The sequence below is a fragment of the Scardinius erythrophthalmus genome (genome assembly GCF_964197995.2).
Source record: "Scardinius erythrophthalmus genome assembly, chromosome: 7".
NCBI classification, from domain to species: domain Eukaryota; kingdom Metazoa; phylum Chordata; class Actinopteri; order Cypriniformes; family Leuciscidae; genus Scardinius; species Scardinius erythrophthalmus.
The window spans coordinates 21732673-21758719 of NC_138227.1; the positions used below are offsets into that span (position 1 = coordinate 21732673).

The window sequence follows — 26047 nt, forward strand, 5'->3', positions numbered from 1 at the left end:
TAAGGGACGAGCACGTACGACGGCCTTACGTTACATATCACCAGAATGATTGACACTTAGGTGGACCAATAGTTTACACTACCCACCCGGAAAAAGAAAATCCTCCGCTATACCTTTAATGCATTCTTAAGGCCCCGATATACTTCAAGCGAAAAGAACAAACTGATACGACGTCATTTTGAACAAAATCAGGCCAAAATGAAGTTCGGTTTGTGTTCGCTTCAGGAGTTCGAAATGGCTTGCCAAAGCAAACTTACTGGAAAAGTCCACTCTGGCTGGTAAACACCTTCAAACTCCCATTGGTCCATGGTGATTACGTAATAGGTAGGTGTGCGCTGAGGCTCCACCTTCTTTCACATAGAACTCTTATCTGGTTTATTTCTTCTGTTGAGTCCGTCGATGTCAGACGTCAAACACACTGGAGAGTCGCTTTATAGTAGAAAATGAAGTTGTACTTCTGATGAAATGAGACACTGTGACTGTTTTTCATGTTTAATACTGTAAAGCTGCGTGCTTTTAAGCAATCTATTGTATAAAGTGCTCTATAAATAAACGTGATGTGAATTTACTGAGTGCTGAATTGCAGAGCCCGTGCAAACATATCCACGTTGCTATGATCAGATGCTATTCTTATGCTTTAAAAAAATGCTTGCTGTATTCTAATTTTTGTTGTGTTTATTTTGTTATTGAGAGGAAAGAGTGCAGCACAGATTTACATATTCATCTCAGCAGTGTGGGTGGCGTCGGGATGTTTGCTTACAGTATATCGCTGCTCACATATTTCAAACTTCTTTTTACACTTAAGTGAAGAATGAAAAAGAACTTCGCTGTGAGTATATCGGGGCCTTTACTGAATAAACTGTACTGACCCCAAACTTTTGAGTTTTGGCAGTGGAAATTTATTATTTTACCTAATATTTGTGTGTATACATTGTATGCTTGTTAGAGTATCATTCCATTATCTTAGCTCAATTTAAATCAATTGCAAGTTGAGTCTCCTCTCATTTTTGAGCAAATGTGTTATTGGCTATTGTTGCTTAGACTTGTAAAAATACTGTATGTTGCGTGTTGCAGGTCAGTTAGGATTTTGCCTTTTGTTCCTCTACTGTCTCACTTTTCTGCCCCCAAATGGCACCACCTGCTGCTTTTAATTAGTGCCAGTGAGTAACTAAAATATCCTGAGTACACAGACTCAGCCCAGCTCTCATCTGTGGCATTTTAAATCATAGACTGTCTCCAGTCAGGGAGGAAGGAGGCGTCTGTAACACTATATTGCTACCCTTATAATTACACTGATGGGCATTTAGCACTGTCGGTAGTTAGTCTGTGAAAAGTGCTTTGTGTCACTTGTCACAACTTCTAAATAATGCCTTCAAATATACCCTTTTAATTTTAATTTTGCTTTCTGAAGGGTTAGGGTTAGTTGGGTTAGTTAGGGTCAGATAAATTAGTTGGATTCATAATGGCTGGTAATTGGCTGGATTTTTTTTTTTTTTTTTTTTGTTTATTATGACATTTTCATTAAGGCCAGTGAATAATTTTCTTTGTTTTTTAAAATGAAAAGTCACTGTGTCCTGACACTGAATATTTCTTCTAAATAGACGTCAAGTGGAAAAATGACAGCATCTAGCATCCGTGTTCAAGACAACAGTAGAGGAAGGGAACTATATTTAACTCAAATCTATTACAGTGTCTTCGGTCAATCAGAACAAGGTCTTCCTAGATGCTCATTGCTCAACGTTCTGCTGACTGGATGCTTTTTTTTTTGTCTACTGAAGATGTCCTCTCCTTGTCCTGGGAGACATGACGAAAACTTTTTGCTTGAACTCTCCATCCAAGAGGATAGAGTTCTCAGTGAATGAGAAATGAATAAGGAAACTCTTCGGACATGTGACCTAGTTCATATACCCTCACCAATTCTTGAGCGTTTTATCATGATTATTATAGGCTAGCTGTCTTGGTATGACAGTCTATTAGTCATTTACTAGTAGGAAATGAGGGACTTGCTTATTTGTTTTTTATTGCCATGTGTCCCTAAACTAGCCTTTAATTAATTTTGATGGCAGAGACTGATTGAAAAAAACTGCTGATTTAATTAGCTTTTTCCACCTTTAAAATACATTGTTAAACTCTTACATAAGGAATAAATGGATATGTCATGTAAGGGATCAGGTACAGTCAGAAGGTTTATCTTGTTTATCTTATTTGCACTTGATTGGCTTAAAGTTTGTATGAAACGGAAGTTGTTATAGTCTTTCCCTCTTTCCACATACAGCTGGCTTTCCACTGAAATTACCTAGAACAATTTGTCCAAGGAACTTTTTTTTTAACAGATTTTTAAAAATGGTGGTTAAAATTAAATGCTGCGTGGAGTCAACCATTCAAAATGTGACATGAACCCAACCAATCAGGTTGGGTTTTTTGGTTTACTATTGCTGCGGTCTCATGTGAGTGACATGTTTTCCTCCCATAGTCCATTGCAACATATAAAACAATCTGTTGGCTTAGCTACTAAAAAATAGAGACATTGCAAAGTGATACATGAAAGTGGCATGGGTATGTATGTTGCCAACAGACAATGGTGTAATATACAGTTTAACTGTAATTATAAAAAAATTTGACACTTTGTTACACATTTGAATAATAGGAATAAAGTATTCCAAAGATCTGTGTAATTAATCTAAATATTTAATAGGGAATCAGACAGTTTATTTATTTGCTTAAGTCCCATTTTTGTGCAAATACAGTCAATAAATAATACATAGATTTTTACCTAGACTAGCATTTTGCATAATAAATAAGCATGTCAAAAATAAAGCATTTGATTTGGAATGTGCTATAGCTTCATGCTTACCCCTATTTTACAGTACTTACAAATGATGTTGGACCTCACCATATGACATTATGACAGAGAGGTCCATTGTTTTCTCGACAGTATGAAGAATTATGGTCTCTCCTCTGTTTCATACAATCTGATTGTGATCACATTAATGTTTTCTGCCAGTGTAGATTGCAATCCTCATGCATTCTCTGCGGGTTCATTTCATATCTTGACTTGAGGATTTATGTATCATTTGTGTCACTTAAATAGTGGTCCAATGTTTCACAAGCAACATATTTTGCTGTCACATAAACATTTTCCATTGCAATATTTGTGTCATGAGCTGCCCTAAAAGATAAAAAAAACTGCATTAATACGCATTTTTAATGTTGTGCTATGTTGGCATTTTGGACCCTCTGAATGAACAGATTTCCACATCAGAATTTTGCCATGCTCATTAGAATTCTGAGCGAGCTTTGGACTGCGAAGGTGGCACGTCTTTCTTCACAACAGAATTCTTCAACAAAAAGATTGATGTATGGAATCAATCAAAACGGACCTTTTCGTCAATTTCTGTCACCAAGAATAAGCCTAATTGGACTTGAGTGTTTTTTTCCATAAATAATATAGCATCCAAGAATATTTTCAAAAAAGCTCTTGCGGCCAGTGCACATTGCTGTGAGAAGTACCCATAAATTCATAAAATGTATTCATAAAATTACTCTAAAGATTATTTCGTTTTTATATGTTGTCGAATATGGTTTTACGACTTGAATTTAGGCCATTTCAAAAGCCATTCTCGCATGGAGTCCAGCATGACTCAGAACTCCTTTGACACTGTAATAATGACACTGTTATACACTGTTTATGCAGACATTGGTGAAAAACGAAATAATATAGAGGTCTTGATTAAAGCATTCATTGGCATTAGGGGCCGTTCACACAGAACACATTTTCCATTCGACTGTGCTACTTCTCCATTGTTTTTCTACCAAAAGGCAGATGACATGAAAGCAACACTTATTTTGTTCACCATTTCCTTAATTCACAAAAGATATGCCCCACGTTGGGCATCAGATATGACGGTTGTTGAATTTTTAATGTGTTACACAATACACAGGTTTAATGTTCTGGATATTCTTGATTTATCTCACTGTTTTTTTTTTAAAGGGGTCATCGGATGCCCATTTTCCACAAGTTGGTATGATTCTTTAGGGTCTTCATGTAAAGTTTGTAACATATTTTTAACACATTTTGGTTAAAATTGGAAATATGCTAATACAGGAAATATGCTAATACGGGACAGTCCGTTAGTGGTCGGGGGCGGAGCATGAGCAATAATGACATCATATTGCTCAGAAAATCCAAACGGCTTGATTATTGAGAGTGTTTAGACTTTTTGAGGATTAAAAAAAACCGAGTGAATGGATTTCTTTCATTGTATGGTGGTTGTGTCCACACGCTGCAAAGACACCATATAAAAGTGAATTTTTCATCCGATGACCCCTTTAAATAAAAATCTTGTGAAGTTGCAAAACTCTTGGTCTTATTATGTTTGGAGATTATACTATACTGGATGAATTTCAATCTCTTGAGGGAAGTTTTATCTACTAGTTCTTGTGAAATAAGGTTGTTATAAAAGTTAAATCCAAATACAACTTTTTGATAGGCAAACGTAGGGTACATTGCACAACCACTAAAGGTTTATGCATTATTTTCAGTTTGTTCGATAGGCTCAGTTTCTCAAACAATATTCTAAGAAACAACCTCCACCACCCCAAATATTATTTCACCTCCAGCCGCACCAGCTCTGCTGGTCCTCCGCCGCTCAGACCCTGTCTGTGTTTATTTAGGTGTGCTGTGGAAGAGGTCAAGTCCGAACTGTTTGTGGTCTTTGTAAATTCCAGCCTGAAGTGTTTTAAAAAGGGGCATCTGATCTGTGAGGTCACATTCACTCCCTCGTTGTAAGGGAGTATTTTAACTCGGGCTTTGCGCAAGGTATTTGGCAGTTTTGAGCAAACAGATGGTTACTGGAATATCTTTTAGTTGTTACAGAGAGGGCGAGTAGGGGGCGGGCTGCTGACACAGCACTGGAACGCTTCCATTTCGGAGGGAGTCAGACATAAACAACCTGCTAATATGAGTCAGGCCATGGCAGAGCCTGTATCATCTTAATCACCAGCCCTCCATTTAGTAAAAACAACATGATTTAGACTAGTTAGATGCCAGTCTAGTGTAACGTTTTTTTTGTTACTGTTTCCAAACTGAATCCCCAGTATTATTTTCTGTGGTAACAGTAAGACACAAAGGGTGTTTTTATTTCCTTTAAGCACCGGGTACTCTGAACATCTGAACTGGAACAAATTGCTCCTTAAAGAATAATTTACCTGATACACATGAAGAGAAGCTTAAGAAAGCAATTTGTCTCCTCCTGTGGAAAATGCAACACCTTTGTTTAAATCGATCAGATTTGACATCTTACGCCTGACTAAAAATGAAATATCTGCAACCTTTCCCTAAGGCAAAGGGGGTGATTGTTATCATTTTCTTCAATTGTCTCTTCACTTGTCGAGGACCGATGGTAGTCATTTGTAGCGCATCAGTTTGAGGAGCCCTTGATTGTCTGCGGTTACTTTAAATGTCTCACCAAATTGACCGTGGTACAGTGTCATCTTAAAAATGACTCAGTGGCTTGATTAGTTTGTCACTAGGCTGTAAACCGTTTAACCTGCTTATCTTTTGCTCAGTGTGACCAGCACTTTAACCTAAGTATATAGTAAACATGTTTAAAGGGGGGGGTGAAATGCTCATTTTCACTCAATCTCCTGTTAATCTTGAGTACCTATAGAGTAGTATTGCATCCTTCATATCTCCAAAAAGTCTTTAGTTTTATTATATTTATAAAAGAAAGATAGGCTGTACCGAGTCTTTCCGGAAAAAAAACGAGCGGCTGAAGGCGGGCCGTGTGGGCGGAGCTAAAGCTGTGCTAACGCGCCGAGCTAACAACACACAGAGACATTTGAGACATTTGACGTTTTGAAAAAACAAACTCCATCCACTGGTCCCTTAACGCTGGGTTCTTTGGGAATCTGTGCAGGGTTGTCTTGCCCTGGCAACCAAAAACCCACTTCTTTGGTGACATTGACTTCCCTAAAGCAGAGCATAGCACTTTGATGAGGTACTGCTTTCGCTCTCTTGCTCTGGTCTACGGTTGCGCGCGCCCGCGTCCTTCCGGAGAAGTGCCCTTAGGACCCGTATAAGGAAATTCCACTACATCTGACGTCACACAGGCCCATACTCGAAAAAAACTTTCCGAAACTTGTGACAAACCGGAAGGAGCATTTTTGGAACAGAAATACTCCTTCAAACGTACAATTTAATTTTTGAAACTTTGTCCATGTTTAGCATGGGAATCCAACTCTTTAACAGTGTAAAAAACTCAGTATGCATGAAATAGCATTTCACCTCCCCCCCCCTTTAAGATATTAATAGTAGACCGACTCACAGTGGATATTTCTTCCTAAAGGTGCAGTCAAATTTACCGTTGTTCGGCGACTTTCCCAGGCAAAAACCAGGCATTTTAATATGAATCCTCATGATTGGGAAATTTGAATCAGGGTGAAAAAGTTCCATGCAGACTTTCCAACAGGTTCATGTTCATGGATTTGCCACACAGACCAACAAAAATCTGCTTGAAAGTGACTTTTCTGTGAGCTGTGCTAAACTGTGCTAAACTCCTAAACTATTGACAATTAACAATGGACATTTTTTGCCCACAAACCTTGGCCAAAATTTCACTAATGTGATGTGACTGCACCTTAAGGCTCTTGAGACGGTCAATGATACTGGCTCTTTTTGCCATGGGAGGTTCCTTCTAACTCAACCTTTCCCTTCTAACTCTAATCTGAGATTCAAACTGCTGAACCGTTTCCCTTAATGGAGGCTGTTTTCTAGCAATAGGAAATGAAGCAGCAAAAAAGGACAATATTGTTCCTAAACTCTCTCACCCATGTCAGAACCCTAAAAGTATGGCGCCAGAGTCAACTAGAGCTTTCAGTGCTGAACAACAACGATTGCCCGATGTAAAAGTTTCACATAGTTGACAGAAACTGACTCTTGCTTTATTTGGGTGTATGTTTATGTATTGCACAAGTAAACATTTGCTGGTGTGAATTCTGTTGATTGATCATTATGCTAAAATTATTTAGCTGGCGGATGCAGATGAAATTTGATTAAAAATACAAGAATGACAGTCTTGAAAATATCAGTCAGAGAGCAAATCTAAACTTCAGTGTTTATGAAGTTTTCATTTTTTCAACAATATAGATATTAATAAATATATATATATATTACGAGAAAGCTGAGTGTGTGACTTACTCAGACATTTTATGCTGACATCATTAGTGCTGCTGGGGTGACATCATAGTATATAGATACCGTATAATATAAGTCAGGGTTTTTTTTGTTTTTTTTTATCATCTTAAACGTACTGTGTCTTCTATTCCAAAGCATAGAATGTGACGTCTGTGTTTTTTTCCCTCTCAACAATGCAATTTTTACCTTGTACGACTTCCGGGAAATACAATAGACATCATAGAGGAAATACACAATTCCACTGACAATGTCTAAAAGTGAATCATTAGTTCTTCCCAAGTGCTTACCTTCTCCCTTTCACCTGATAATTAAGTGAACTGGTGACCAGGCAGAGACAGCAGAGTTTTTGCGCTGCTTCACCGTGGTCTTGTGTAATAGCATGTTTTCTATCTCTCTGAGGGATCTGTTGAGACACGGAACAGCTGACGGCTGCATTTCATCTCCAGTTCCTGACAACAGTGACTAATCCTAATTATTTTAACCTTCATACTTATTTATTGAGCCATCTAATTCCTGGATGATATTAATGAATAAATACATGATGATTTATTCTAATTTAGTTTATTAAATGGTTCATTCTAGATGTATCCTGGCACGCAAATATTAAACATGTAAAATATTGATGTAAAAAGTCTGGCATTACCAGATCGAATTAACCCTATAATTATCCCACCTGTTAGATTACCGTTCCCCTTCTAAATTTTTCACACACCCAGCAGTAAATACAGGAGATGCTTAATTATTCAACAGTTCTCCAAAATGGCTTCTCTTCTCTGCATGGGAATGCAAGAATAATTGCTTTCTTTTTAATGAACTAACACTGACAGCTAATTTACAGTAATGAACACGAGAGAAGCATTTGAAGCTCATTTTTGTTATGAAAGAAATCATTTTTGTTATATAACACACCCTTGAAAAAGCATATTTCAGTCTGTACAAGCGGAGCTTTTTAATATAATTTAAAATATTTCACTCCAAGGACATGGCAAAGCAAATTAGCGGACGCTAATTCAACAGCGTGGCCTCTTAACATTCATCGTAGCGGTTTGCAGGTTCATGATGTCAAAATGAGGTGACGTGACCTCTGATGTTTCCTGTAATGTCCAGTTAACCTAAAATGTCTTTGCTATCATGTTTCCGTGTGCATTTGGATTGAGGGTTCATGCACATTCACATGAGATCTTGGTGACGCAACTAACTCCCTTTGCTCTGTTGGGTCCTCTAATTACCGGATACACCTCCCACCAATACAGTGCACATGAAAGGCTGCTGGTGGTCTCTATTCTCTGCCTGATGTCCCTGATTACTGTTTGGGTGAACTCTGCAATGAATCATTTAGCAGATAAGAAGAGGAGGTGCTCAGAGTTATGATAGTCATGCTTATAAATATGGTGGCGGTTGGTTTTTAAATCTCTGCTCTGCTCAAGAGTACAGAACAAAACATAATATTGTGAAATAATTTAACAATTTTAAAATGTAGTTTATTCCTGTGATCAAAGCTGAATTTTCAGCATCAATACTCCAGTCTTCAGTGTCACATGATCCTTCAGAAATCATTTCAATATAATGATTTTGGGCATAGGAAACATTATTATCAATGTTGAAAACAGTTGCGCTCAGAATTCTTCTCAGAAAAAAAAATCAAAAGGGACAGCATTTGTTTGAAAGAGAAAATTTTGAACAATTTAAAAGTCTGTACTGTCTACTTTATGCATTTTGCTGAATAAAATAATTAATTTCGTTCAAAAACATAAAAGATCGTACTGACCCCAAGCTTTTGATGGGTACTGTAAACATAGATTCTTAAACGTAAAACGTTTAAGCAGATTTGTGGCGGAAATCTAAAAATGAACAACATTGAAAGCACTTCTCTGTCAGCTTTTCTGCAGTGCTTGGATTTGTGTAAATGAAAAAGATGTCATTAGATGACAGTGTTTTGGCTTATGCCAGTGCTTCACTGCCTTCCCTGATAAGGGTTCCAGAGGCTTAATACCTCATAGAGACTGATAAGCAGTGGAAAATCTCTGGGCTGAAGCTGCAAGAATGTGAATTTATTCTCTTGGGAATACAGTGATGATTACTATGGGCACAGCGCCGATCTGGTGCCTGACTCACATGAACACGAGAGCAAATGACAAGCTTTCTTATTTAATATTATAAAATGTTGTTTATTCCAGCGATGCAAAGCTGAATTTCCAGCAGCCATTATTCAGTGTCACATGATTCTTCAGATATCATTCTAGTTGTTTATTTGTTGCTCATTTCATATTAATATTAGTATCATCTATGTTAAAAAGTTGGCTGCTGAAAATTTTTGCGAAAACTTTTTTTTTTTTTTTTAGGATTTTTTGATGAATATAAAGTTCAAAAGCAGCATTTATTTGAAATATAATCTTTTGTAACAGTATAAATGACTTTAAATTCATTCTTGCTGAGTAAAAGTAGTAATAAAAAAACATCTTACTGACTTCAAACTTTTGAACTGTAAATTTCAACATCTTTAACAAGCACAAATTGAGCTGTAATGGTCAGTTTGAAGAATTATGCACCTACAGTATTTAGAGGACCTGGAATGGCATTGATCAGTGACAATGTTGGAATTGGAAAAACACTCTCAGTTCTCCACTCCTCCCCTCTTATGATTTATGGATGTGTCAGCCATTTGAAGTGTCACATGGTTCTAATGCTAATCTACTGTTTGTTTTATGCAGTGCTCTGTGTGTGTCTTTCTGCAGGGTCATTGGCGGTCAGTGGGATGATAGTGAGGTGGGTTGGAGTCTGGATTGACGGAGCATGGTGAAGCACCAACCCTTACAGGTCTATGAGAGACAGCTGTGTTTGTCATGTCTAACCGGAATATACGGCTGCCGGTGGAAACGCTACCAGCGGTCACATGATGACACCACCAAGGTGAGTTACCCTATCTCTAAGCCATCTGGCTGTGACTTGAAGACTTTATTAAAGCTCAAATCCCACAGCTAAAATTAAAGATGTCTCATTTTAATTCATCGCACACAGTGTTTTTGTGAACAGTTTTGCTGTGGTGAAGTTTTTTGGATCAGATTTCAACAGTGATTAAATCCAGTTCACACTGCCCCAACAAGCGGGATAATTTCAAAGAAGCTAATGTTGTTTTTTCTGATTCTTAGTCATTTCATTCTGATACTACTTAAAGACTCAAAACAGTAAATAAAGAGTCTGTTTAACAATTCATTTAAAAGAACCAACCCAAAATATTCAGAATCACATCAGTGGTTCATTCGCGAATCAGACTACACTGATCGTGACATGTTTGTTGTTGTGTGGTGTCCAGTGGAACAGTGGAAGTCAACTGACTTGGCCATAGGACCCACATTTTCCCTGGTCATTTAGCCGCTATCTTTTTTTTATGTTTTATTTTTTTTTAGGAATTTGACTTAATTCCTATTTAATTAGCCTATATAATTATAATAAATTTGCATTAAAAAAAAACGCATGCTCATAATTTATTTTTGCACGCCTCCGCATTTGCACGCACTATGAGCACAGTATAACGGCTAACAGGACAGAAAAGTTCGTTTTTCTGAGGTGAGATACTTTATATTTTGTAACAAGCTATGAAAATAACGTTAAAATAATAATACTGACATATAACCTGACATCTCATCTGACTGCAGAAACTAAATCAGGCAATACGTTTTTTTCTCAGGCGCTCTTTACTTAAACTGCGTCTGATAGAAGAGTCAACAGCGTTCACACGTCTTTCAAAATAAAAGTCTTGCATTAAAAAAACAGAGAATTATGTTTGTTGTTGTTTCTTTGACTGCAAACTCCTCGAAACTTTATCTTGCGTACCACAGAAAACAGCTTAGGTTCGTAACGTTTAAGTAACAACCTAAACATATACAAATTGTTTTGAAAGTGTAATAGGTTAACTGGGATTGGAAATTAATAAGGTCACATGATGAGTCATAGTTTCCAAGAAAACCTTTTCGAGAAGATCAAAGTTCAGATTAGTCAAGGGTCACTGTGCAGTCAGGTCAGAAATTCATTGGCTGATTGCAAACTCTGTTCCCTTGTGTTCTTTAGCTGCGTCTATCTTTGTTTTGTGCACAGACATAGGTGATGTAGTGTCAATATGAGCTTATTAAGGAACTCTAGGTCATTTAGAGGTCAGTCGTTTAAAAAACTTTCTCAGTGTAGTGAACCAACATTTGTACTGTATAGTATACATGTGAAATAACCAGACTAATGAGCCTTATTCATTAAAAAAAGAGAAAAAACAAATGGAGCCTGCCATTAGATTTCATAAGACTTGATTTGAATGTGTTTTAATGACAGATTTTAATGTATTAGATTATGTTCTAGAAATTGATTTACTTCAGCAAGCAAATATTAGTCATAGAGGATAAAATCATTCACTTAGGAATCACATTAATCATAATCTTTTTATTTGAGGGTCTTTTGACTGGGGTTTGCTTACGTCTGCTTCAATAGAGTCAAGTATATGTAGGCTAAGTAACGATCGGTCTCTTATGCGTCAAAGCACTTTTTGTCTAGGATGCCGCTTCCATGAAGTTAATTAAAGGACATGTGCTGAGCATCAGGGGAATTGTGATGTTATATATGTGTGTTGAAAGAGCTGCCTCCAGACTGCCAACAAATGGTATTATCCTCGTTGTCTAATGCAGTGAGCGAGGCCAAGAGTCCACGAGGGTGCTTTAGTAAAAGAAGACTTTAATCAAAACATTGCAGGTCTGTATAAATTTTACGTTAGTGGAATAGGGACAGCGTCAAGGGAACATGTGGCCTTTCATGTTGTACGTACCCTTTGATTTGCCACAGCAAGTGTTACACTAATAAACATCCTCTAGTTTTTTTCCTTTTCCATGATCTCTCTAAGGACTTTCATTGGCTCAAAAACACACATGTGTTAGTGGAAAAACTATAACCCTTCCTTTTCATGCATGTTTTTTAAGCAAGCAAATAAAATATCCAAAAGTCCCTGGAGGTGCATTTATTAAATGTTTGCTTTCCTTCAGAGAGAGTTTTGCCTTTGAGCATTATTGTTTTCAGTTGTGTACTCCGTAAAGGTCCCTGTGGGAGAAGAGAGTTGGGACACAATTGCTTGTCAGAGAATCGGGCTGTAAGATGAGACGGGAGCAAAAGGAGAAGACTTTGTGTCGAAAATCAGTGACACAGATTTTTGACCGTGGTCATGTTGCTGAGAGAAGCAGGAGAGATGGTTGTCAGAGAAACCAAGATAAAGTTGGAATCTTATCAGTACAGATGCATGTTAATAGTGAAAGGAGGAGCATCACATGGCACCAGGGAATCTCAATTTGTCTAAGGAATCTGTCTGAGAGTAAGTTTGATAATCATTGTAAAAAATGTACAGTGAAACAGCACACTGCTATATACATATACTGTAAAATTACAGTAGACATAATGTATAATTTGTTATTGGTCCTTATATTATAGACATGACTGATTCATCAAATAATGCAGGACAAACTCTAGTGGATCTGACTTTTAAAATGTTGATAATAAAACTGGTGAATGAATCCCATAGACTTACAATGAAGGACTTGAGACCTGTTACATATATACACTACCGTTCAAGCATTTTAGATCGGTAAGATTTTTTTAATGTTTTTAAAAGAAGTCTCTTCTGCTCACCAAGGCTGCGTTTATTTGATCCAAAATACAGCAATTTTAATGCATCCTTGCTGAAAAGTATTTTACAATATTACTGTTTTTGCTGTATTTTGGATCAAATAAATAGAAGATACTTATTATATATATTAATATTCTTTTATAAATAATATTATATATTATTATATAATGAAATAATGTTTTCATTTATATTTGCTTTTTTTGTTTTGGGAAATGTACTTTGGTAATATATTTGTGGTATATCAAAGTGTAATACTATTTCCATCCAAAAACATTGCCTTACCACCTTCATGGTATGGGCATGAGCTTGCTTTTTTGGATTCAGAACATAACGTGGGAACTAGATGAAGATGTGCATCGCATATCTCCTTTCAGTGTGCAGTTGGATCAATGCCTAATACAATAAAATGAGCGAAAAGGGAGCAGATATACATTTCCATTTTAATTCCACAAAAGGAGACTAAGCCATTGCCCTGGTTTCCTGTTGTTCTCTGGCCCTCAGATGCTTGTACTGTGCTGTCAGCAGTTTCGGCTCAGTCTTGACTGTCCATTGCGGGAGGCCTGACCCTGTCCACAGAAACAGCCAGTTCAGCTGTCTGTAAGTGAGAGAGACAGATAGAATGGTGTCAGTTCTCAATGAATGCAGCTAATGTCGTTTCCTGTCACTTTTAAACGAAACAGGATATGATATTTTACTCATGCACAACAATTTGACCTTTGTCCCATCTTGCCACAGTTGATCGCTTCAGAGCCCAGCTCTCATCTTCATATGACACACTAAACTCTGGGGTGTGAGGTCTGGGATTATACAAAGCGCATCCATATTTCATGATTCCAAACTCAAATCTGTGGAATCACTGGAGCGGTGAGATTCCATGTGGCATTTCAAACTCAATACAAAAGCTTTGTGATTTAACCCCAGAAACAACATGGCATACAGGGATCTAATACGTATAATATGCTCTGTTGAATTATTTTATATGAAGCCTGTATTTGTGTCTGGGTAGTGTGAGTTTGACAGAGAAATGTGTGATTGTCTCCTGTTTAAGCTGTAAGCTGTGCTCCACTGAAAAGAGATCCCTCCTCAGTAATAATTGAGAGTTTTTCCATTTACGCATCCCAACACAAAGGACACATGAATAGAAGTGTCCTTTTCTCCCATGGGCCCCTGCATGGTCTGTACAAGCCAATATACACAATAACAACAGCGACTGGCATGCAGTGAATCAACTGTGATCAGTTACATACACATTCAAAAGTGTAGGATTTGTACAGTATTTTTTTTAACAGGTCCTCTTATGCTCACCTAGGCTGGATATGATCAAAGATACAGTAAAAAAAAGGTAATTGTGAAATATTATTCCAATGTAAAATAACTGTTTTCTGTTTTAATATATTTTAAAATGTAATATATTCCTGATACCAAAGCTGAATTTTCAGCATCATTACGCCAGCCTGCTTTCATCCTCTCAGATTTGCTGCCAAAACCTCTCAGGATCTACCCACTCCACACAGTTCCCCTCTTTTCTATCATTTTTAATCTGAGAGAGGTTGACAGCTCTAACATTAGTGATTGACAGTAAAGATTAACTCGCAATGTGTGGTATACATGTGTCAATGACACGACAGACAGCTAGTTGTTTACTTTGCTTTCATTCATGCAGCACTCATCAACTGAAATGTCACTTTGGTTATATAATGTATTTGTCAGTGTCTTTCATAACAAATTTGGCTTTATGCTAACCATATTTAACTATATTTAGGGGGAGGTGGGGTGAAATATCCCTTTCAACATCTTTTTAAATGGAGTTCAAATACCTTTTGGTCTGGTGAAAACTCTTTAGTATAAACATTCTCCTTTTCCAGTCAGTACTGAGGGCAGGGTGTCGGCGTGATACACAGTGACAAGACTGTGACTCCTACAGCCTACAGCAGGTTCAGAACTGCCACCAAAAAGCTGTGTTTTCCCTCAGGGTGAAGACAGTCATTTCCAGTGGATTGGAAGAAACCCACAGACATGTACTTGCATCTTCAGACCGCATCAGCAACAAACTGAGGCTCTTAAACTCTTGCCATCCCTCAGGAATACAGATTATATTTATGATTGCTTTCTGTTCCCCAGACGCTGTTTTGCACGTAATCCGTTTCACTGCAATGTTCTTGGATTCACATGTAGGAAGACTTTGCTTTCAGATTCTCTCCACTCTTCTGCCACTGCTGTTGCTGTCATTCAGGGCTCACGTTTACAGAAGAGAGCAGCATTTTTAAATGGCTTTGATGAATTGATCTATGGGTGTATTCTAGTGCCAGCATTTCCTACAAGGTGACCTACAATGCATGTTCTTGTCAGATTTAATCTTTCCGGTCCATCAACATGGAGATTATTAGGTTACGGTTATATTTTTCATTGGAGAAGAGAGAAAGATGTTAAAGGGACAGTAAATTCGGTTGTTTTGGATTCCATTGACTATCATTTTATGGACAAAACAAAAAAAACATTTTCCCCAATGACATCTTCAGTCTGTTTATGTTCCTTGGGAGCTTTTCAATGGGTTGGTGACTAATTGATGACAGAATTAAAATGTTTGGGTTAACTATGGATTTGAAGTATGGATTTACAAAGATCTTGGCTATTCAGTGCTTTTAAATTGAGATTTATGTAGCTACATCTGACCTTTAGTTCTTTGATGAAGATGTTTTTCCATGTTTAAAGTACATATTCCGTTTTGTTCCTTTTGCACATTTGAAAAGGCAGCTTATGAAAGCACTCTTTGTGGCAGCCGCCACAACATTACACATTATTGACCCACAGTGATTTTTACATAACAATTAACATCAATGGAAACTCTTTGAATAGAAATAAGCAGAGTGTAATTTCAAGTGGAAATTAGTCCGGATCACAGCGTTTACATTTAGACATCTAGCATGTCTGACTGTAACCTTTAGGCAGACACTGCCGAGCTGTAGTGAAACTACTTTCAGGACCAGAAATACCCTTATGTAAATGCCAACACTATAGTGAGAATTTACATAGCACCTTTGCCACTATTACTGCTGGTCTATTCAGTAGAATGATCCAACTAACCTAGTAGTGCTATATTGAATCCATGTATTTTAGTAAAGTCATTTGTTATACTGACACTTTTAATCCATCTGACCTCAATTTTACCTCCAATGACATTTCTTTTCAGTTGTCTAGTCTGTTTTTGAGACCTGTATTTGAAAGGTGCTTCTGTACACCAGTAAAATAACCACTCTATGAATAGAACGCATATCTTTTCTTTGAACGGTTCTGTTAATGGATTGTGTGACATCTGTTCCAGAATGGGTCAGTCTGTAAAAAAGGGACTTGATTTTGCACCTCACTCACCGATGTGACTTACAGCTGAGGGACTGTTATGAAAGGACGTTGTTCCGCTGCTCCCCCTACCTTTTCTCTCTCCGCTCATTTCCACCCACTGCCTCTCCTTTACTCTCTCACGTCGGGCAGCTGGCCTCCCCGTGTTCTTTGCCCTTTGCCTATGTGGACTAGATATTTAGCAGTCAGTCTACAGTTGGCAGATGTGTGTGGTAAATGCTGTATGAATAAATAATATGATTATGGGGCATCAAAGTTAAAGCACTCCAAGGAAAAGCTGTTTTTTGTTGTTGTTTTTTGCTGTTTGAATGCCTCTATCGGTCATGTTTTTGGGCAGTGGTTCAGCTTGTTTCTTTGCTCAGGAAATGCTAAAGAAGCTAATTTTCATAATTGCAGCCAGTGCTTGGCAGATCTTAGTTTGAGATATTGTTATTATGCCCATATTTCAGCATCAGATAAGCCTGTTTAACTTAATGAAGATAATTAAAGGCAACCACTGTAACCATGCCATTTCACCCCACCTTAACCAATTAGCGATAGTTACTTTACAGCATTAAAACTAATGTGCCATGCAAAGCTTTGCTGGGATCGTTTTGAAGGGAATTGTTACTTTGATTTTACCTTTAGATTTGTTCATAGAAGTGTTACTGTGCCTGACATAACTCTGTGATTTGTAACAATAAGACGTTTAAAGTCCAGATACTTGACTTGCACAATACAAATTCAACACTCCCCTCAGGAAATAGTGAAAAAAAAAAGTGCGTTTACTTTGGTGCTAAGTAGTGAAGTGGCGCTGCCATCTCAGATCAGCGGGACAGAATCAAACTTTGAGGCTTAATGATAAGATGATATTCTCGTTTAGAGGAAACACAGTTTGCTCTGAATCCCTTCTGTCGAGTTGTCTCCTGGTGATTGACCCTGATGATGTCATGGCAATCTGCTACAACCACGACAGTGCCAAAAACACAGCTGAGTTTATCAATTCATATGCTGAACTATCTTCATCTTAAGATTGTGTGTTCAAGGTTATGAGGGATGAGTCATTCAGGCCATGAATAAATCCCTTACTTATACTATTAGACTTGGTGCAAAACTTTTCCCACAAGGCCACAACGAATGATATCAAATTATGCAGTGTGTTTTCGAAGTGCGTAATTTCGAAATCGAAGATCATTGATTATGATCTGACTTAATAATGATAAATCTTATGCTTAAAAAACATCACAGGCTGTCTGGATGCGCCAAATTAATAGCACATCGCAAAACAGATCAAATATGGTTTTGTTTTTCCAAATGATTTTTCCATCGAGTTTAAAAATGACACCAGATTGAGAACAACAGAAATGTTTAACACTGACATGGGATGTGGGTGGATGCAGGGTGTTGCTATGGTGAATAAATCCCTAACTTAAACTATTAAACTTTCCCACAACGAATGATTCTTCAAATTATGCAGCATGTTCAGGAGAAATGGGCTTTTGGTTTTCGAATGTTGTCGAATTTTGACTTAATAAATCTTATGCTTAAAAAACATGGTAGTATTGTTTATTTAATTGTGCATGCTCATTTTCCCCTTTTTCATATGTAAATTACCTTTGCTGTCATCGAATGCTCACTCAAAGTTGATCTTTAAAAACAACATTTAATATTTAGCTAATAAAAATGAATATCATTTTTTTTATACTGTATATTATAATGTTAAACCGTATAGCAACACCATGCATCCACCCACATCCCATGTCAGTGTTCTCAGTCTGGTGTCATTTTTAAATTCGATGGAAAAATCATTTGGAAAAACAAAACCACATTTGACATTTGACCCGTTTTATGGTGTGCTATTGATTTGGCGCATTCAGACAGCCTGTGATGTTGGTGTGAGATCTCAGGTTTAGCAGCATTTATTTGTGTGAATTATTTTTCTGCTTAGAAACTACCCATAATCCTCTTTATCCATCTATATTTAGGTGTTTTTGGATGATGGAGCTTAGGAATTAATACATGCTTTCTAACTGCTTTTCGTGAACATTTCAAAACTGTTTTCATTGCTCTGCTCCCTCATGGCAGACTATATTTTCATTCTTTGTGTAGTGACGAGGAAGAAGATTGACAGTATGAGTACTTTGTGTCCTCGCTATTTTTTTATTGAAGTAAGTGCTGTCATTCTGCATTGTCTTTATTTTGCAATGAGAACAGAGTGAATTTCTTTATGTAACCATGTTTTATTTTATTTTATTTCTTTTTTTTTTTCTAAAAAAATCAGGTTTTCATTATACTGGGTGGTTTATACCTGTATTTTTGTCTCCTTTCAGTTCATAATGTGAAGGAATTAGAAGTTGCCATATACTGCCATATACAGAACTGACACTTAATCACCAGGGTGGATTAAAGAGGAAAACCATTAAGGAAAATTACTCCGATTTGAAAATTATAGTAACGTTAGTCCATTCGAACATTAAAAGCATTATTTATGTCTAAATAAATGAATGTTTTTATTGTTTTTCATGGTTTATGTAATTGCGCACTAGCCATTTAATTAATCCACAAACCCAATTTTCTTGTGTGCTGTAGACAACGCACTACTCTGTGAGCCAAATAAATGATGATATTTTTAGCTTCGGACTTTATTCACAGTACATTGGTTATTGTTAAGAGTTTGGCTGTGCCAGGGGTGTATGTGCAAACAAACAAAAAATGTGTGGGAAGTGCTGGTGATATGCTGAAAATTAAACTCTGTCTCAAAGAAGGTGTTGTTGAATAGGCTACTTGTTTGTATAAGTTTGAGAAATGCTAATATAAATGCTAAATACCAATTCAATCCACTGGAAGATGTAAACTGGAGAAGAAATACCAGAGTGGCTAACATGGTACTAAAAGAGCTTACCAAATCAATGATATTTTCATTTCAGTCCATAATTTATCTATAATAAAACAAATCAATATAGGATATTTAACAAGGCACAGACCATCGGCTGAGAAAGCATAATTTTTTACAGTATGTGAGTAAAGTATGGGGAAATTTATATTTAATTATTGCAGATTTTGCAATAAATTGAGTGTTTGCGTTTTGATGCATCTCTTGATGTCTTAGAAAGTGAGCTGAATTCAGGCAACAAGAGGGCCCTCTGTTGTACCCTGCTGAGAGCAGAACTAATGTTTTAATAATGAATCTGTGATGAAGGCCGTTCTCACTATTGAAGCAGCTCTATTTAGATTAATTGAGTTTCATATGAGTATGCAGTCATGTCCTGAGGCATTATGAGAACTCCATATTAAATTTCACTAAATTTTTAAACAGTGTTGACAGTATTTTGAAATTTTGTTCTCCTTCTAGTTCTCGAGATTATCATTTGGCAGAGTTTCTCACAGTGACTGTATTGTTGCATGCTGACATCAACCTGTTTAATAATACTTAATGATCGACACAAAATTATGGAACAGATTTATTTTAAACTCTTATTTACTCCTATTTTTTTTGTGTGTGTGTGTTTTTCTGTTCCAGTGGGAGTGTTTATGGACCTTCATTCTCTTCTGCACTTTCTCCTTGTTACTGGTGTGGTTTTACTTCTGGTGGGAGGCCCACAATGACTACAGCGAGTTTAACTGGTGAGTAGGCCTTTTAAAATCATACACTTTCATCAACGATCCCACAATCTCTGTTTCTCTGCACAGATACATCTAAGAAACTCATGAGCTTTCCCGAAACAAATTTGGTATAATCCTACGCTTAAAGTAATCCAGAGATCATGGAAAAGGCTCTGATGGAACAGATTGCAACTTTAATAGATAGGCTGCCGCTGGACTGTTTTTGGCTAGGATTTAGAATGGAATTGCTGATTGCACATACTGTGCAGTATATACAAATACTACTTTTAGTATTTAAAACAGTGTGCATCATGCAGTGAATTAGAGCTGCATGCTACATTGCATTGCATACTGGTTACATATTTAATCCAGCTAATTATCATCTTGAATAAATGCAGTTATTTTGTATTTTTAATGCAAGGTTGTATAAAAAAATGTGTTAGCTTTTGTCAGTCCAATTAATCATTGAGTCAAGAAACTTATGCTGATAATCGAGGCTGCTATTATTTCCAGTTAATCTGTCAAATATTAAACGGAAGGGCAAGTCGAGCAGAGTGCATTTTGGGATATAGGACCAAGGGCAGTGTTCTTTGTTGTGTGTTGCTCATTTATGTGAATTAAATCTTTACATAAAATGCAGAAATAAAATGTATATATATACATATATAGTAATTAGTAGTCAAATCGATCAATTGCGATTAATCGCATCTAACATAAAAGTTTGTGTTTACATAATATAAGTGTGTATATACAGTATATTATATTTATACATACACACACATTTATTAGGTAAACAAACTTTATGTTAGATGGAATTATTTATATATAAAATGTATTTTATTACATTATATATAATATAGTATATCTGCATAATGCGGTATAATATTAACAAACACAAAAAGACTTGCATTTACACTCAGTCATGGTTTAGCTATTAAATACATTTTTAGTCAAATCAAATTTATTTATAAAGCGGTTTCATTTTTTTCAGCAGTTTTTTTCAGCAAACAATAAAAGAGAAAGAAAAAAACAATTAAATGCCATATGTTCAAACAAATAACAAGACAACAGAAGACACAGATGTAAACTGCAGCCATATACAGTATATTACTATTGGACAGTATTGGTTATAAAAAACAAGTGAGGGGGCAGTTGCATTTTGATCAAGCTGTAGGCGTACCAATGAATATTGACAAACACTTATATATAAAGCATTACAGTAATCGAGGTGTGACGAAACAATACTACATAATCTTCCATTTCCCAGGAGCCACATACTCTGTAAAACGGGTTGAGGACATTAAAAACAACGTGACGGTAAAAGCCATTGTTTGCTTTTTTCCTCAAGGTCGTTTTCTCCTGATCCTCCTGATCTCCTTTTTAATTCTGTTTTCTTTTCCTTTTCAACGTCACTTCTCTCCTTCTTTGTGGCCTCCACCTCCTCCCACACAGTCTCATGGGAGGTACATTGTCCTTGATTTTACTGTAGAGGACAAAAGGGGTTGATTCACAGCGAACTCCAGTTAATGCCCAGAGGGACCGTGCAAGCATGTAGAATCTGTGATCAGGCAGGAGAGGCATCAAACCCTCGATATGACTCTGCCCACAAAGCTGCAGTTTAGCCTGTCAGTTCAGAAGGGTGATCTATGATATGCCCACCCCTTTTCCATTCTGATTCTAGGCTCAGATAAACATACTAACATATTGCTATTGCTGCAGTATATACTTGTCAGTAAGATTTTTTTTTATGTTTTTGAAAGAAGTCTCTCATGCTGTCCCAGGCTACATTTGAATACAGTAAAAACAGTAATATTGTGGAAATATTATTACAATTTAAAACGGCTGTTTTCTAATGTCATTGATTTGATTTGATTGATTTTTAGCAGCCGTTACTTCATTACTTTAGCAGACAGTCTTCATTCCTTTAGAAATCATTCTAACACTCAAGAAACATTTCTTATATTATATGAAACATTATGTTGAAAGCATTCATTTAACATTCTTTTAAAGGTGCTTTCACGCCATGTAAAAAGCCTTCATGTGCTTGTTGAAATTTTCAAAGAGATATGACTTGTACCTCGTGGCCGCTGTACCACCTGACCACTGCAGATTTAAAGTGTGTTCGACTTGAAGCTGAATTACATCAAAGTACCGCGAGAGTGTTTCGAAAGCGTACTGAGCGGTAATTACGACATGGCTTGAACGCAGTGTAACATTTGCCATATTTTTCCCACAGCATTATATAAAAACAACTTTTTTTGAAAGATGTTAACTTTATACGACTCTCTGAATTAAAAATAGCATAAAGATGTCTACAGCATACCACAGTTTGAAGCATATTGTGGAATAATATGCACTTTTTCAGATTAGAAAGGATATACTACACATCGAGTAAACGTAGGCTAGGCCGGTATTCAATTCTGATCAAAGCCGTTGTGCCTAGATGTTGAAGAAAGCTAATACTGACCCTGATACTGTGCCTCATGGTCTCATATGCTTCATCTCCCTTTGTTTCAAAGATACGCACAAGGCAGATGATGCTTTTTGTAAAACAGATGCTTCTCTGATTCTCCTCTTTGGTAAAAGTATACTTATATAATCCAGAGCTCTCATGAGAGCGAGCAAGAGAAATGTGGAGCCTGTCAAAAGATTAGTAGCTTCTATTTGTTTTTCAGGGGCTTGGTTATTTGGTTAGGTCTGAACATTATGGAGGACACCCACGATTTCTAATGCTGAATAATCAACTTCTAACAGTTTTCCGGTATTGTGCTCCCACAGGTTTTTATATAACCGTTCAGGGGAGTGGAGCGATGGAACCATTCCCATATTGGCCACAACGGCAGCTGGCTTCACCTATATTGCATTTTTAATGGTGAGTTGCAACTGCTCTGTAGCACTGATACGGCACTGTGGGTTTGCATACCAAAACCTCTCCAGAACCACTAACGCTTTAAATATCTCTCTCACATGTGTGTACATGTCACCATTCAGCATTATTTTAGCTTATTTTAGTTATCACTTTATCTGAACAGTTGCTGTCATCTGGTTTTTCGTTAAACTTAATATTTGTCCTTTTTTGGTCCAGATTTTAGCCCTGTGTCATGTAGCTGTCGGACAGCAGTTAAACCTTCACTGGCTCCACAAGGTACCTGTCAACCATTGAAATGTTTTTCCCCAGAATAGAAATAGAAAACCTAGTCCGTTTATGTGAGACAAACAAAATTAACCTTGACACAGTGTCACAAACACGTTATGCCCTGAGGCTTTCTGGCCACATTGAGATAGTATAAGTTGTTTTTCTTGTTTGTTTATGTACAGAGAAGGAAGCATAGTGTGGTTTGCTGGGAATAAATGAAGTAGAATTGTGTAATATTACTTTTAACTGAATTAACTGGTTTTTCTCACTAGATTGGTGTGACAGTCGCTTTGCTCGCTACAATAATTGGCGTGATATCTGTCACTCAGATGTGGGGAGAGGAATGGGATGTAGTTTGGATTTCTCTTCAGGTATGTTCGTTTAGAAATCTGATCTCCGGGTTTCAGATAGTCCTGAAAAGCCTGGTAAAAATGTCAGGGACGTTTCTTTGTACGTTTTTCTAGTTAGGCTACCCTTCAAAAGTTTGGGGTCAGTATGATTTTTTGTTGTTGAAAGAAATGAACACTTTTATTCAGCAAGGTTGCATTAAATTGATCAAAAGTGACAGTAAATACATATGTAATATTACAAAAGATTTATCATTCAAATAAATGCTGTTCATTTGAGCAATCTATTCATAAAAAATAAATAAATAAATTCACAAAAATATTAAACAGCTCAACTGTTTTCAACATTGATAATAATAAGAAATGCTTCTTGAGCAGCAAAGTAGCATTTTAAAATGATTTCTGAAGAATCACGTGACACTGAAGACTGAAGTAATGATGCTGAAAATTCAGCTTTGCCATCACAGGCAATAATATTTCACAGTGTTACTGTTTTTTTGCTGTACTTTTGATTAAATAAATGTAGCTTTGATGAGTGTAAGAGATTTCTTTCAAAACATTAAAACATCTTACAGACCCCAAACCTTTGAACGATAGCGTATGCTTCAGACTAGAAGTTTGTCTTGAGTGTGCTATCTCTCTCTGTAAAATTATTTTAGACACTTTAAAGGCTTAGTTCACCCAAAAATGAAAACAATGTCATTATTTACTCACCCTCATGTTGTTGGAAACTTGTAAGACTTTCGGTTATCTTTGGAACACAAATTAAGATATTTTGGATGAAATCTGAGAGCTTTCTGTCCCTCCATAGACAGCAACGAAACTACCACTTTGACGCTTCAAAAAGTTACATACGACTAAAACTAATCCATATGAATTGAGCGGTTTAGTCCAACTTTTTCTGTAGAGACACGATCGCTTTATATGATGAACAGATTGAATTTAGTTTGTTCTTGCTGAAGCTCAAACGTGCTACGTAACACAAGAGTGAACCTCATTGGCTCTTGCTGAAGCTCAAACAGGATGCGTAACACAAGAATGAACCTCATTGGTTCTTGCTGAAGCTCAAACATGATGCGTAACACAAGAATGAACCTCATTGGTTCTTGCTGAAGCTCAAACATGATGCGTAACACACAAGAATGAACCTCATTGGTTCTTGCTGAAGCTCAAACATGATGCGTAACACACAAGAGTGAACCTCATTGGTTCTCGAAAGTTAAGCGAACATGTTTGAGCTTCCGTTTACCACAACTGATGTGTGAGTTGGTGAATGTTTATGTGAATAAAAGCCTTAAAGGTATAGCGGAGGATTTTTTACTTCCGGGTGGATCACCTATACTATTGGTCCTCCTAATTGTCAATCATTCTGGTGAATCAATCAAACTTTTCAAAAAGTGGAGAGGGCGGGTCTTATCTAAAATTCGGAAGGATCCTCCGCTATACCTTTAATTTGGACTAAACCATTCAATTCATTTGGATTCGTTTTACGATCTCTTTATGAACTTTTTGAAGCGTCAAAGTGGTAGTTGCGTAGCTGTCAATTGAGGAATGGAAATCTCTCAGATTTCATTAAAATATTTTTATTTGTGTTTCAAAGATAAACATAATTCTTACAGGTTTGGAATGACATGAGGGTGAGTAAATGATGACAAAAGTTTCATTTTTGGGTGAACTATCCATTTAAATAAGGTTCCTCAATTTTCTAGACATTTCTCTCATTCTGTCTATGTTTGAGTATTTAGGACAAATGAATGTCTCCATTTTTGTTCAGGCTACTGGTCCCTTCCTTCAAATCGGCGCTTTAGCTGCAACAACCGCTTTGGCCTGGCTGGTGGCGGGACAGGTGGCACGAGGAGAGAAAACCAGTAAGCCGAATTCACTTCCTCGCTCAAAGATCAGGCTCTCAGTTAGACATCATTATTAACCAGATGTTAATTATTAAAGCGATACACAGAGAAATCCTCCATCCCTATTGATACATTCCTGTCATCACACAGACACATTACTATCTCCACTAGCTCAATGCTCTAGTGTTTCATGTTACAGCATTAGGGGCGAAATTAATAAACTGCTATTGATTCTTCATTTCTGTTTACCCAAGGTCATCTGATTCAACTACCCACAGATTTAACTGGTTTAGCTCATTTAGTTAATCAGAACAAAACTTCTCTTCCTTCCTCAGGGACGTACAGTACACAGAGCCTTTATTAACATTTATTACACTTCATTAACATGAGCTTTATTAACAAAATGAATAGGCACTGCATACACCATGAAGGTGTGTGTGTAAATTAGAATACCGCTGTGGGCAAGTGATGTAATGTGTGACCGAACACTGTGAAACACCGACTATCACAGCTAGCCTAATGCTCACCAAAGCTGTATTTATTAAATAAAAAATACAATAAAACTGTAATATTGTCAACATTGTATTATAATTTAAAATAACTGTTTTATTTGGATATATTTTAAACTGGGATTTATTCCTCAGATGCAAAGCTGAGTTTTCAGCATCATTACTCTTCAGTGTCACATGATCCTTCAGAAATCATTCTAATATGATGATTTAGAACTCAAGGAAACATTTATTATTAATATCAATTTTGAAACGGATGAATATATTTTTGATAAATAGAAATATTTTGTAACATTATAAATGTCTTCACTGTCACTTAATTTAATGTGTCCTTGCTAAATAAAAATTATTATGAAATAGAAGACCCCAAACTTTTAATGGAAGTGTATTTTGTCTTCATTTGTAAGATTTAGAA

General features: G+C 36.7%; 1 protein-coding gene across 2 annotated transcripts in view; it reads left to right on the forward strand.

Moving 5' to 3' along the window:
* gdpd5b (glycerophosphodiester phosphodiesterase domain containing 5b) overlaps positions 1-26047 on the forward strand; it is a 46946-nt gene that overhangs the window by 7240 nt on the left and 13659 nt on the right. For both annotated transcript variants that reach the window (XR_014030475.1, XM_081370540.1), the window contains exons 2-7: positions 9931-10105; positions 19708-19811; positions 22569-22662; positions 22876-22935; positions 23199-23297; positions 25048-25141. Coding sequence is in view for 1 of the 2 variants with exons in the window: in XM_081370540.1 (XP_081226666.1) it covers positions 9989-10105; positions 19708-19811; positions 22569-22662; positions 22876-22935; positions 23199-23297; positions 25048-25141 (568 nt within the window). In the remaining variant the exon portion in view is untranslated. The remainder of the gene's footprint in view (positions 1-9930; positions 10106-19707; positions 19812-22568; positions 22663-22875; positions 22936-23198; positions 23298-25047; positions 25142-26047) is intronic.